Raw genomic sequence first — 12711 nt, forward strand, 5'->3', positions numbered from 1 at the left:
AATACTCTTTCCTTTGTACAATGAAACTGCTGGGCTAATAAGTTCCAGTGCCAGCAGGATTGTTATTTAAGTCCTGGAGTCTGCATAGAAGAATTTCTGGCTGCTCTTAATGGATGGAGGTCTGTTAAGAGTTGAAAACCCTGCTTTTTCAAAGCCTCTCTAAAAGCAGCGTGGCAAAACAAGGAAATTTAACATCCTAACTCAGGAAAAAACAAATCGTACATTGGCATTGGTTGAAAGATTCTCCTTTTATTTTAAAACCTCTGTAAAATCAGAGCAATGAGTCAATTCCAGCATTCAGCCAATTTAATTAGCAATTTCAGAGTAATCATGGTAATGAGCCAAGTCGGCAAAGATGTCATTGGGGTTCTTGCAGTTCAGGTTGCAAAAACAAGCATTGATCCACATGATTTTCCAGGATATCTCAGTTCCATCTGGGCAATCAAACCTCACTTCAATAGTCTTGGACTTGTAGGGTGTGCAGCACCTGTTGTCTGTGCAGATACCACAATATTTGGGTCTATAGGGACTTTTGCTTACACATCCTGAGATGGTGTAGTTCATGGGTTCATTGGCCCTGTAGACAGCCAGGCACTTCTTCCCAGGCTAAATCAGGGAACAGAAAAAGAGACTGATTAATACTCATTGCTTCATACTGACACAGGGAGATGAAAACCACCTTCCCAAGGTTTATGGTTCAGTGGGCATGATGGGGATGGGTTGGTAGTTGGAGTAGATGATCTTAGCACTTTTTTTCCAACCTTAATGATTCTGTGATTCTATGAATCTGTTAAAAGTGTTTTACAGACCGGATATAGAGGTGTGACAGGTGGACACATCTAAACACACAAATCCAGAAGCTGCAAGTAGGATACTTGCAAAATACAGTTTATAGCCATGACCAGCAGTGCAGCATCACTTTTCTGCTAGCTGAGCCTCAGATCTGCCTATAACAGCAGTGAGCAGAGCAGGCTTGGCTTGCTTTTCCTTGTAAGGAGCTTGTGGATGAAGTTAAAGCTCCCAGGGGAAGATTTTTATTCCGTCATGTTAAAGCATGGGAGGGGACATTTTGACCTCTCTGCAGCACAGGGAGTCCGTGTGTGTTCACTAATGGCCTCTCGGTTCAGAAGTGCAGCTCTCAGAGGCCAGCACACTGCCAAACAAAGGCTGACCCCACGTCCAGACAAAGTTCAAGGGAAGCATGGCGAAGCGGTCCTCACCTTAATGTGCTTGGTGATATCCACCTCGCAGGGCCGCATGTTGCACAGACGGCTTTCCTTCAGGAGCCGGCACTGATCATTGTCATTGGAAATCCTCGTGGAGATGCCCAGCCCGCAGGTCTTTGAGCAGGGACTCCACGGTGAGGTATGAACAATGCAGTTCTTCTGCCAGGCTTCATCCTCCCCCTCATACGCTGTAGGGACCAGATTATAGTATATTACTCAGCCAGGCAGCTTTCTGTATTAAACACCCTTGCTCAAGCTCATTACCCATTCAGGCCACTAACCCAAATAATTAAATCACAACAGAGCAGCTCAGCATCCCCACCAAGCTCCGCTTGCTTTGTTATCTCCCTGTCCCACCCCCTTTGCCACTGACCTACTTGTGTCAGCCCCTCCAGCACCATGAGCTCTCAGGGCTGGAGCTGATTTCTCTATTTCTCTTTACAGCCTCATACAAGGAGGTCCTTGTCTGGGCCCCCAGGTGCTACCACAATGCAAACACTTCATCACAGAAGATGGTGCAGAGAAGTAATGAGATCTGATCGCACCATGAAGGGTTATTTCTGAGTCCATTCAATCAATTCCCTGCAGCAGAAAGTTGCTGACAGTCTTTGCTGTACAGCTGAGAGGTCTGGGAAGCAGCCACTGCCTTTCATTGGAAGGGAGAGCAGCTTGAATAGCTCACAGAGAACTCGGGAACCACTTGAGAAAAGGGTGGGCTCAGTTTTGAAAGGAGCCATAGACCTCAGGTCAGGTTCCCTCACAGTCTTTGCAACATTCGCAGCTGTGCAGCTCACAACACAGCTCTGATAGAAACTCAGCTTTGCTGAGCATGCTCGTTATCTTATAGTATGCTTATGATACTAGCTGTCAATTTTAAAATGCTATATTAATGATTATATTAAATATAATAAAAGATAGCCCCACTTCTAAGATAAAAAGGAAGGCAGGGGAAGCTGTGCTGTGTCCATTCGTGTGCCATAGTCCACGCAGAGAAAAGGCAAATTTCAGTAACAGATGCTTTAAATTTGGACCTTCTTTGCAGCTCATAGATAGCAGGGACAGAAGTGAGTGATAAACTCTAGTGGTTTTAACCCACAGCAAGGAAACCAAAGGTTTTTCAGGTGTTGGATTTGATGATCCTTTTTGGGTCTCTTCAAACTCAAGATATGCTATTATTATTATTATTATTATTATTATTATTATTATTATTATTATTATTATTATTATTATTATTATTATTATTGTATAACAAACATAAAGTCCAAAGATGGAGAAAAAAATGTATGTATTTATAATCAGTGAAAAAATAGCCAAGTTTCCTGGTCTACCACAAACAACCTTTGTCTCCTTGAGATCTACTTTTGTGATGTGTTCTGTGGAATGGTGCTGATGTTACTCGTGTCTCTACATTGCCTCACAGTGTTAAGAGGCGTATCACACATGGCAAAGGAAGCACATAAGATTTAGGGGCCGTGCATGTGGCAAATGGTATCACATCTGTTCAGAGAGCTAAATGATTCTCACTGTGAATGCGAGGGTGAGGAAATTAGATACCTTATATGACATATAACATAAGGTTAATAATGACACCAATCCAAGTGAACATAATTGCTAAAATCTACACAGATACAAGGACAATTTTGCCTAGAATTGCTAGTGAGTCTTCCCCCATAATAACTTGTTTCAAAGTGTATCTGAATTTGGGACTATTAAGATAAAGTGGCTTGTAGTGATTGTAGTGGCATCTTCCAACCTTAATGATTCTATGATGCTATGATTCAATTTCTCGATTACTAAGGGGAGATCCACCAAAATCTCACCATACCTGCAGAAGAGATGTGGCGTGGAGAAGTCTTCCTGATTTTCTTCGAGTCATCACAAACCCACTGCTCACAGCACTTCCCTGCCATCTTAATCAGTTTTGGGTTCGGGCACCAGACAAGGGGAGGCCGTGAGTTTGTGCACATGGGAATACAGCCCACGGCCCCATTAATACATGTGCAATTGTATTTGCAGTTGGGCTGAAATGAGTCCCCATTATTATATCTGACTCCATTGAGGACACATCCTACACCGACAATCTCTGAAAGAAGAGAAGAAAAAGATACACAAAGCACCATTAAAAGAATGCTGTCCACAAACTTTGTTAATGTGTTCCTTTTAATGCACTCTGGGATGCATTAAAAAAAGTGTGGCTTGCAGGTCAAAGGAGGTGATCTTTTCCCTCTACTCAGCCCTGATGTGGCCACATTTAGAATAGTGTGTTTCAGTTCATAAAAGACAGGGATCCAGCAGAGGGCCACAAAGATGATGAAGGGCCTGGAGTATCTCCCGTATGAGGAAAGACTGAGTAATCTGGATCTGTTCAGCCTGGGGAAAGAAGACTGAGAGGAGATTTGATAAATGTTTATAAATATCTGAAGGGAGGTAAGAGGCAAATGGATAAGGCCGGGCTCTTCTCAATGGTGTGTAGCAATAGGACAAAGAGCAATGGCCTATAACTTGAACATGGGAAGTTCCATACTAACATACAGAAGAACTTCTTTACAGTAAGGGTGACGGAGCACTGGAACAGGTTGCTCAGAGAGGTTGTGGAGTCTCCTTCTACAGAGATATTCAAGACCCATCTGGATGCCTACCTGTGTTATCTACTGTAGGGTACCTGCCTTAACAGGGGGTAGGACTCAATAATCTCTTGAGGTCCCTTCCAAGCCCTGCAATTCTGTGATTTGTCAAGCTGCTCTCTGAGCAAAAGGAGGCAACACAGAGACAGTGTTCAGCATGATGCTGAGACAAATGTAGTCACACCATCTCAGAAACTGTTTATTCTGAATCAGTGAAAAAATAGATCCTATAATGCTCCATGGGAAAAAAAACAAATGGTATAAAATAAAATGTTTCATGCACAAAGTCTCTCTTAAATGATTTCATGGCAGGCTGATAGAAGTTATTATAAGCTATTCATAGTAGGAACAGCCCAATTAATTTAAATGATGTTGAGAGAAATTTGATAATTTCAGAGAATATGAGAGGATTACATGCAATATTATATGCAATACAGATCTGGTTGATGCCTGTACCCTTCCAAAGCAGAAGTAGGAAGACAGCTGAGATAGCAAAGGAGAGCCTAAAATGACACTGGATTACTCTGTTTAGGCAAGTAGATCCCACCCAGTTTATCACAGAACAATTTCCTTAGAAAATGAAGCAAAACACTTTAATGTTATGAAAAATATCATTTGATGCATGCTTGTAAATAAAAGCATGGACGATCAGGCTTCTTCACTGCCCTTGAGTAGGAATCTCATTGATTCATTCACAGAGCAACTTTCTTTTTTAATTTTGAAGGCACAGAAAATTATTCGGAATCGGTTGGAGAAATCAAATGGAACATTCAAGCCTCAGTTTCTTGTTTGGTCACACGGAGGCAGTGTGCACACAGAGATCAGATTGCTCATGTTTTAAGTCTGGTTGGAAATGGAGCTGCAGTGCAGTCGTGATTCAGGGCCAGCACACACTGAAATGCTGGATTAAAATCCTCAAATCTGCCTATTTGCAGAATGAGTTGAATGAAAAGATCAAACACAAACGCTTTCCTCCAACAGACAGAAAATAAATAAATAAATAGACTTGCTGGAATGCAAAGCACAGACCCAGACCTCCAGTTTGCACTTAGCTCCAATTGTGATAATGCTTTGGCCTTTATATTGAAGGCTTACTCATTGTTGGAGATAAAGCAGAGGATTCAGTTATGTTTCTGGCTTCATACACAGATTATATTTCAAGAAAATTCTGTATTTCCTGCTATCTCTTTATCTGCTCTCAGGACACTCCTCCAAGCTGTGCTAACTCAGCTTCCTAAATTCCACATCCATCAAGAGGTCTATTGTGAAAACAACCCCAAACACAGACCATGCTGAAACTGCATCTAAGATGGGCAATATGGGGTACTTCACAATTCCCATCCTTGTACACACAGAGCCTACTTCTCCATCTGGATGTGTGTTCTGCACCCCACTATCCCTGCTGCAGTACAGAGAAAATCCAGCAATACAAGAAGAGCTGTAGTGACTCCCAACAGGTTCCTATCTGATATCCCAGACATACCTCAGCATGCCAGTCGATATACAGCCTGAATCTCCACCCTATTTCTTTTCCTGACTCTGTTGCCAAGATCATTCAGGATCTTTATTTTCCACAAATCCTATTGTTCCTGTAAGTCAGGCATGCCCAGGGAAGTTGTGCCCACCCTGAAGCCATTCAAGGCCACATTGGATGGGGCACTGATCAACTTGGTTTAGCAGAACGTGTCCTTTCTATAGCAGGAGAATTGGAACTAGATGGTCTTAAAGGTCCTTTCCAGCCCAAACCATTCTATGGTTCTATGATTCCATGCCTTGGATTCTCTAGGTCTAGAGGTTTTGGCATCCAGCTAGATAGCAAATTCCTCACAACAGTTAACCCCCAACCCCCAGCTCAGGGTCCCATCCTTGCCTTCAGTCACCCTACAGCCAGACAATATCTGGTTTATTCAGAGTGGGGGGATACAACCTATATACAACCCAGCACATGGAAAAGAACATGTCAGCATATCCTGTCATCTGCATCCACCCACATGCTGAAAGCAAGGGGAAGACCGCAACTTTTTGTGGTAGAGATAAGCAGTTTTACCTCCTAACTATGGAAAGTCCTAGTTTCTCATATCCCTCAGCTGTGCACACCACCATGCCCTTCACCATATAACCAAAAATATCAAACGGTAGGGGATATATTTTCATGACTGTAGGGATGTAAAAGCATATTGGTCTGTGAATCCTTCTAGATCTCACTGGACAAGCTGGAGATCGTCTCCTCCTACAACACACAGTTGTTGCCACAAGTGAAGTTATTGTTTGGGACTACGAATTGTGAAATCTAACTAAGAAAACAAGCGTTTAGATAAGTAAACACAGTGTAATGTGAATTCCTTCAAAGAAGCTTAGGAAGGCTGAGGAAGCTTAGAGACAACCCCCAACTTGTTTTCCTCTCCAACTGCAGGGCCAGCTGTACTGATATTGTTTTTGACAGATGTTTACCTAACCTGTTCTTACAGACCTCCCAGGAAGATACTATGTTCACACCAGATGAAACATCTGAATGCTCCTATATCCTCTTCCCTTTATCTTGGATCTTTCTAACCTTGAAAATCGCTGTTTAAGTTTCTAGCTCCGAGAACATAGCTTCTCTGGTTATTTTGTGTATCCTACAAAAATGTGTTGTTCTTCTTTGAAAATCATTATTTGGAATAAGTCAAAAGTTTTTCCAACAGCATGTTTTTCATCCAGATCCCAATACTTCTTGTCTTTAAAGCCAGCTGCACACCTATACTTCCTACATCCCAACCCACTATAGGACCTCATCCAGTTACAAGGAATGTAGAGTGATCTCCTTGCAGACCTGAAGGCCTTCAAATGCTGGTTACTTCTTGCTTGTGGCTGCAGCCAACTCAAAATCAAGAATTCATTTGCCATTCCTCATTCAGCCAGCTGCCCTGAGACTAAAGACAGGAAGGAAATGGTAGAGGATGAATGGAGGAGCTGCTGAATTTATAGTCAGGTATTTAATGAGATAAATTTCAGCTCAGACAGAGAGGAGCTGCCAATGTATATCTAAGTCAAAAATATATGTACATCACTTACGTGCACATACTCCTATTTCGTACCTAGGTCTGTCTCCACTGTAGTCACAGTACAGGCCCCTGTGAAAATCACAGGTATCAGCCTCAGTGCAACTTTCTCCACGCTGCTTGGCGCACATCTTGCAGCAATCGCAGCCATCTGTGACAAGGCTGACTCCTACTGAGCACCGAGGTGGGGACTTCGGACACTCGCATGGCCACTTACAGTACTGAGTCCGTGTGTAGGCCTCTGTTGCAGCAGGGATGGTGGGGGTCATGATGGTGGAGGTCTGGGCAATGGCCTACAAACAAAGAAACACAGCTTGGAAACTGATCCAGAGAAAAGGGGCTGTGAATCCTGTGGTGATTAGTCCTCAATAAAAATCCCATTGGTTCCAAAGATGCTACAAGGAAACCAAAGAGTAAATGTCAGAAAGGCGCTGCTCTCCCATAAACCCCTTCAGATATCAACCAAGGACTAAGACTCTGCAGTTTGGACTATCATTCAAACTGCATAGACTCATATTGCTGGTACGCAGACTTTTTCCAGACCTCTCCTCCCCAAACATGTAGGAACATCTGATATAGGAGATGAAGGCTTGACAAATCTGGTCTGTGTTATCCTGGGTACTTGGCTATGAGAGAGGGTATGTTGGTGTGGCAGAGGACATTTCACCATAACTGTTGTTGCCTGTTCACTGAGAGATGGCACTAGAGCCTTTTGACAACTTGAAGGCTTCCTCAGGCAACAGTAGCTGCCATTCAGGTCCCCGACCAGGATCATCATAGAATCATCATAGAATGGTCTGGGTTAAAAAGGACCACAACGATCATCCAGTTTCAATCCCCCTGCTATGTACATGGTCACCAACCACCAGACCAGGCTGCCCAGAGCCACATCCAGTCTGGCCTTGAATGCCTCCAGGGATGGGGCATCCACAACCTCCTTGGGCAACCTGTTCCAGTGTGTCACCACCCTCTGTGTGAACTTCTTCCTAGTATCTAACATACTTCTTCCTAGTATCTGACCTAAACCTCCCCTGTCTCAGTTTAAAACCATTCCCCCTTGTCCTATCACTATCCACCCTTGTAAACAGCCATTCCCCATCCTGTTTATATGCTCCCTTCAAGTACTGGAAGGCCACAGTGAGTCTCCCCAGAGTCTTCTCCAAAAGAGGATAAAATGTTGCAATTCAAATACACAGGAAAATGGGGTCTATCTGACTTCCTTCTCCTTAGGTTTATCCATATTTCTGTGGGTCTTGCATCCAAAATATCCCCTCACAAGAGGACAGGAAAAAGGTCTGTGAGCCCACAGCCCTCACTGGCTTGCAGCCAGGAACCTCTTTGCTGTGAGGACGAATTAAAACCTACAGATTTTACACTATCATGAATCTCCTGAGGACGGCTTGACCATCTATTCTCTTCTTGCAGCAACAGTAATACAACTGCCTTCTTATGATCTCTTAGCCCTTTAACTTGAACAGAAACAAGACTAGAGAAAAGCAAAGAGAGTCTCTGAAATAAAAATCTATCCAACTTGCTGTATTTTGATATTCAAGACCACTCACCTCTGAACAATGTTTTGCTCGCCTCCAGCCCTGTAACACAACACACATAAAATTGAGATCCCTGAGAGATTCCCAGCGCTAAGCAATGAAGCTATACTCTGTCTATAACATTTTAAAAAACGAATAAAAAAGATATGCATTTCTTTTAATCATCCTCATCCTTATTCATCCTTTGTAGTGTTCAAACGCATGCATTCAACAGAGATGCTCTCTTTCAGTCCTAAATTAGAAACTTTCCCCACTGACAAGATGTGAGGGCTGCAAAGAACGCATGTGTAATTCTACAAAGTGCAGATAACAAGGAAAAACCAGGTCTAACAACTGCTAAAGTAATCCCATCCGTTCCTGGCTATCTTGTACTGCTGTGAGAGTGGACTCCTTGCCCTCCCACCCACCCTCACCCCACACCCAGCCTGATAGCTGTGGCCTAATTAAGGCCTAGTGCACACAATGAGGTGGAAAAAACCTTGTTCTTGGGACTAATAACAATCAAGGGTTCACCATTGGTGTTCAAACACCTGATAACAGACTGGTTCAAGAGAACCAATTCTAAATTGTATGACTGTGTGTCAGTCATCTTATCCAAAAATAGCAAGCAGTCTAAGAACCCCTGGGAGAGTTCTCCTTGCAAGCATCCCCTACAGTAGGTGCAGCTCTCAAGGTTACTTAACATGTGTGCAGAGATTCATTCAGGACATGGTAATGTCTTGCTGACAGCTCCTCTGCGATTAATTGTTTTTAAACTATACTTGTTTCACTAAGATTTGAGTGTAGATTCATTTTTCACCCCGCACCCTTTGTGCAGCAAATAATCAAGGATATCTAGCCATTTCAAATCTTGTTAAGCCATCGTTCAAATTACCATCTTATATCCATACCAGTAGATAAATTTCTGCCTTCCTTTTACAAGTGAAGTGTTCAGTGCTTTAGTCTCCTCCCACAACAACTCTTCTATATATTTTCCAATGTATTATTCTCTTTACAGTGGCAGGGTGGGGGGGAATGTCTTTCCATTCACTCCAACAAAAGGCTTTGCTGGGAAAAGCACCCCCAAGAATTGCCACTGCTACTGCTGTATTTGGAGATGTGTTTAAGTATCTTAGTAATTAGTTATCCTTCATGTAGAACACTCAACTGTTAACTCATTGCTAATCTCTGCCAAATAGGCACTGTGTTTGCTCTGGGCATCATTCCCAAATCCATTAAGGCCTCCTTTACACAAAGCTGGCCTTAAAGTTGGCTTAAAATCACATTTAAACTCATGTTTAAATAAGACATACCAATATAATTTATTCCCACTTTAAAGCTTCTTAACTCTGCCAAAGTTGTTAAAAGACGACCCATCCAGAACAATGAAAAGCCCTGTCCCATTAATGGTAATTTTCATTCCACTCAGAATACTTTGAGAAGATTCAATAATCTGTCACTTGAGAAGCCTCTTCAAGTGCAATAAACCTATTTACTTTGTTGCTGATGAGTAAGAAAGTGCTTAATCAAATCCAGATAGGCAGACAAAAGTCACACAGCTATTTAAATGGCCTGTTGCCATGGCCCAACCCGGTAAGTAAATCCCTTCCCAGACCATTGTTTCTACTGTTAATAAAAGCAAGCAAACAGCTCTGTGTGTAGATACGTAAAATGTCTGTGAATCAACACACAAAAAGTAATCAGTAAATCCTGTCAATCCAGCTATTATAGTTAATAAATGAGGGTTAAGACTGAGTACTTGTAAAGGACTTGTAAAGGCTCAATCAGCACCATATATTCCTTGAAATGTGTCCATCATGCACCAGAGCAAGTGTGCTACCTGTGCAGCTTCCAAGCCTTCTCCCTCCACCCTCCTGCTTCCCTTTGCTATAAAAGAAGGAGTCCTACTGATTTATAAAATTCTTGGCCTTTTGTCATGGCCATATGTGGGATATCTAAATCCCTTTGGAAAAGTCATTCAGCCCCTCTACTGCAGCATCTCAGAGCCTTTTGTGATACAAAATGTTCCTATTACTAGGTATGATGGTTAAGTCACAGTAAGTATTCTCTAAAAACCATAATAAAACCCATCATTCCCATGGGTGCTATCAAAACCATACAGTAATGGTCCTTATCAATGGGTCATCCTTACCAAAATCAGAGCAGAATAAACAACAACAACAAAAAGCCCACAGTTCAACAAAAACTTCATGTAAGCTACCATTTCAAGAACCATGTATTAAGGACCAATTATAATACATAGGAGGACAACTATTTTGGATGAAATTCAACATGAGAATGAAGATAAATGTAGTAACGGTGCTGGGGATTTGAAAAGAAATATTTTAAACATTAGGAAATAGGAAAACTATCTGCTAGGAAATATGTTTCTTTTATAGATACTGGCAATGAAATTCATTTTTATAACTAATCTTCAAAGCTGGAGTCCATGAATCTGTTGTGTTGGATGGTGAGGAGAAGATATTCTACTGCAACATATTAATGAGGTCTAATTATGTCTAATTAATGAGGTCTACTTATTTTATATCTCTGGGATAAAAATCCGTTCTCACTAACTGAAGTATTTCTCATCCTGCCATAACTAATAACTCTTGTTTAACGTCTCTCCTAATTTATGCTAAGCAAACACCAAAATCATTTCTTTTTGTATCAACAGATACTAGTATTTCACTAGTGATAACTTCCTGATAATTTCTATGTTCACATTTAAGAAAAGAGAAGAAGCCAAAAAATCAATACTTGTAATAGCCACGAGTTTTATTACACAGATTTTTAAGATGAGATATGAATACCAGAGATTTTGCAGCATATTCTGCCTACTGGAAAGGTGTATTTCCAATCTGTTGGAAAATACCATAGGTGTAAGATTGTTTTATTCTTTAAAGTTGTAAAGACCAAGATGCAGTGATGAAATTAATGCCTACAGCCCAAATTGCAAGAGATTCAGCAACACTTTTACATTATACAAGAGGAAACCTCAAGCTTTGTTTTTAGAATAAAGGCTGATACACTTCAATGTATTCCTTTCCTTCCACTTCTTATGGATTTTTAGAAGTACATTTGTGTGTACTAATTTAACTTTTCCAATACTTACTCTTAAAATCTTTCAGGTAATTTTTATCTCAAGACAAGGTAGGTAAAAGGAGGGAAAAGTTATCAGTGTTCTTTCCCTCTATTTTATTGATGAGATAAAAGGCAGACTACTTTTATTTTCCAACTATAGAGCACCTCAAAGGAGTATTTTTAAGCAACATTTCCAATACTGAAATTTCCTTTCTGAAAATGCTTGAGATTTCACCCATGGAAGAATGAGACACAAACTGGATTATCTCGTGTCCTCCACCTTTGGCACACTCATAAGAGAAAGATGTTGATGTGGAGACCTTTTTTATAGTATCCTTCTTATTATAAAAAGGAGACTATGTGATCAAATCATCTGATTTGCAGACTACCAGTAACAGCCTTGTTGGTTGGATTTGTGCACCCAGCGCTGTCAACAGCAGCTCATCACTCTTTAGAAATAATTATATTTCTTTCAGATGGGCACTCAGCCAGGACACTGAAGTTAATAGCGACACTTAAAGTGGACACCTACGCATGCATATCCAAGGAAAGGACTGTGAATTCGTCCTGTCTCTACTCCAGGTGGTGCATCTGCTTTCTCCTGGTTCCACCTACTGGCTGAACTATTTAGTCAGCCCTAGCAGTAGAGCCAACTCTATGCACAACGTGCAGATCCAACTGTTCTCACAGACTCAAAGCTCCTTGAAAATCACCCCAGGACACTTAAACTGGGAGAGCTGCATCATCCCCATACCAACCTGGTGCAACGATGTTCGCAGGGGAACGTGGGCTGGAGCTTAGTGAAGAAGTCGAAATGAAATATATATGTGTATATACATGTGCATATACATATGAAAAGAATATATGCAATGAGGCAACATACCCTTCCATCTCTGAGTATCATCACTGGAAAAGCACAGAGGTTGCTTAGTGTAAATCCAATAGAAATTAATCAAATTATTTTTTCCAAACAATTCAAGACTCATTGATGGACTAATCTTGAATTCAGTTAAGATGAAGAAAAGGCTCAAAGGCACTTTGAAAAGAGACAGCTTTTATTTCAGAATAAAATAGGCAACGTATCAAAATGAATCTAAAAGGGCAAGCTGGCTGTGATGTTTCCATGGTGAGAGATTTACCTAGTTCATCAAGCTACAGCAAAGATACCAGTGTATGGAAACAGCTGGTTGCACTGTCATGAAAAACA

The 12711-nt window shown here is 41.4% G+C and overlaps 1 protein-coding gene across 12 annotated transcripts in view; it reads right to left on the reverse strand.

The window, feature by feature from the left end:
- Positions 1-229: 229 nt before the first annotated feature.
- CCN4 (cellular communication network factor 4) overlaps positions 230-12711 on the reverse strand; it is a 35409-nt gene continuing 22927 nt past the window's right edge. For 2 of the 12 annotated variants that reach the window (XM_015856371.3, XM_085536936.1), the window contains exons 2-6: positions 8454-8483; positions 6905-7184; positions 3052-3309; positions 1221-1414; positions 230-606 (exon numbers count right to left, since the gene is read on the reverse strand). In XM_015856371.3, the coding sequence (XP_015711857.1) occupies positions 307-606; positions 1221-1414; positions 3052-3309; positions 6905-7184; positions 8454-8483 (1062 nt within the window). In that variant the 3' untranslated portion in view covers positions 230-306. Of the gene's footprint in view, positions 607-1220; positions 1415-3051; positions 3310-6904; positions 7287-8453; positions 8484-12711 lie in introns of all 12 variants that reach the window. The other 10 variants (XM_085536940.1, XM_085536938.1, XM_085536943.1 and 7 more) reach the window with 10 other exon arrangements.

Source organism: Coturnix japonica, chromosome 2 (assembly GCF_054131305.1).
Source record: "Coturnix japonica strain WE chromosome 2, WE-NBRP24, whole genome shotgun sequence".
Taxonomy (NCBI): Eukaryota; Metazoa; Chordata; class Aves; order Galliformes; family Phasianidae; genus Coturnix; species Coturnix japonica.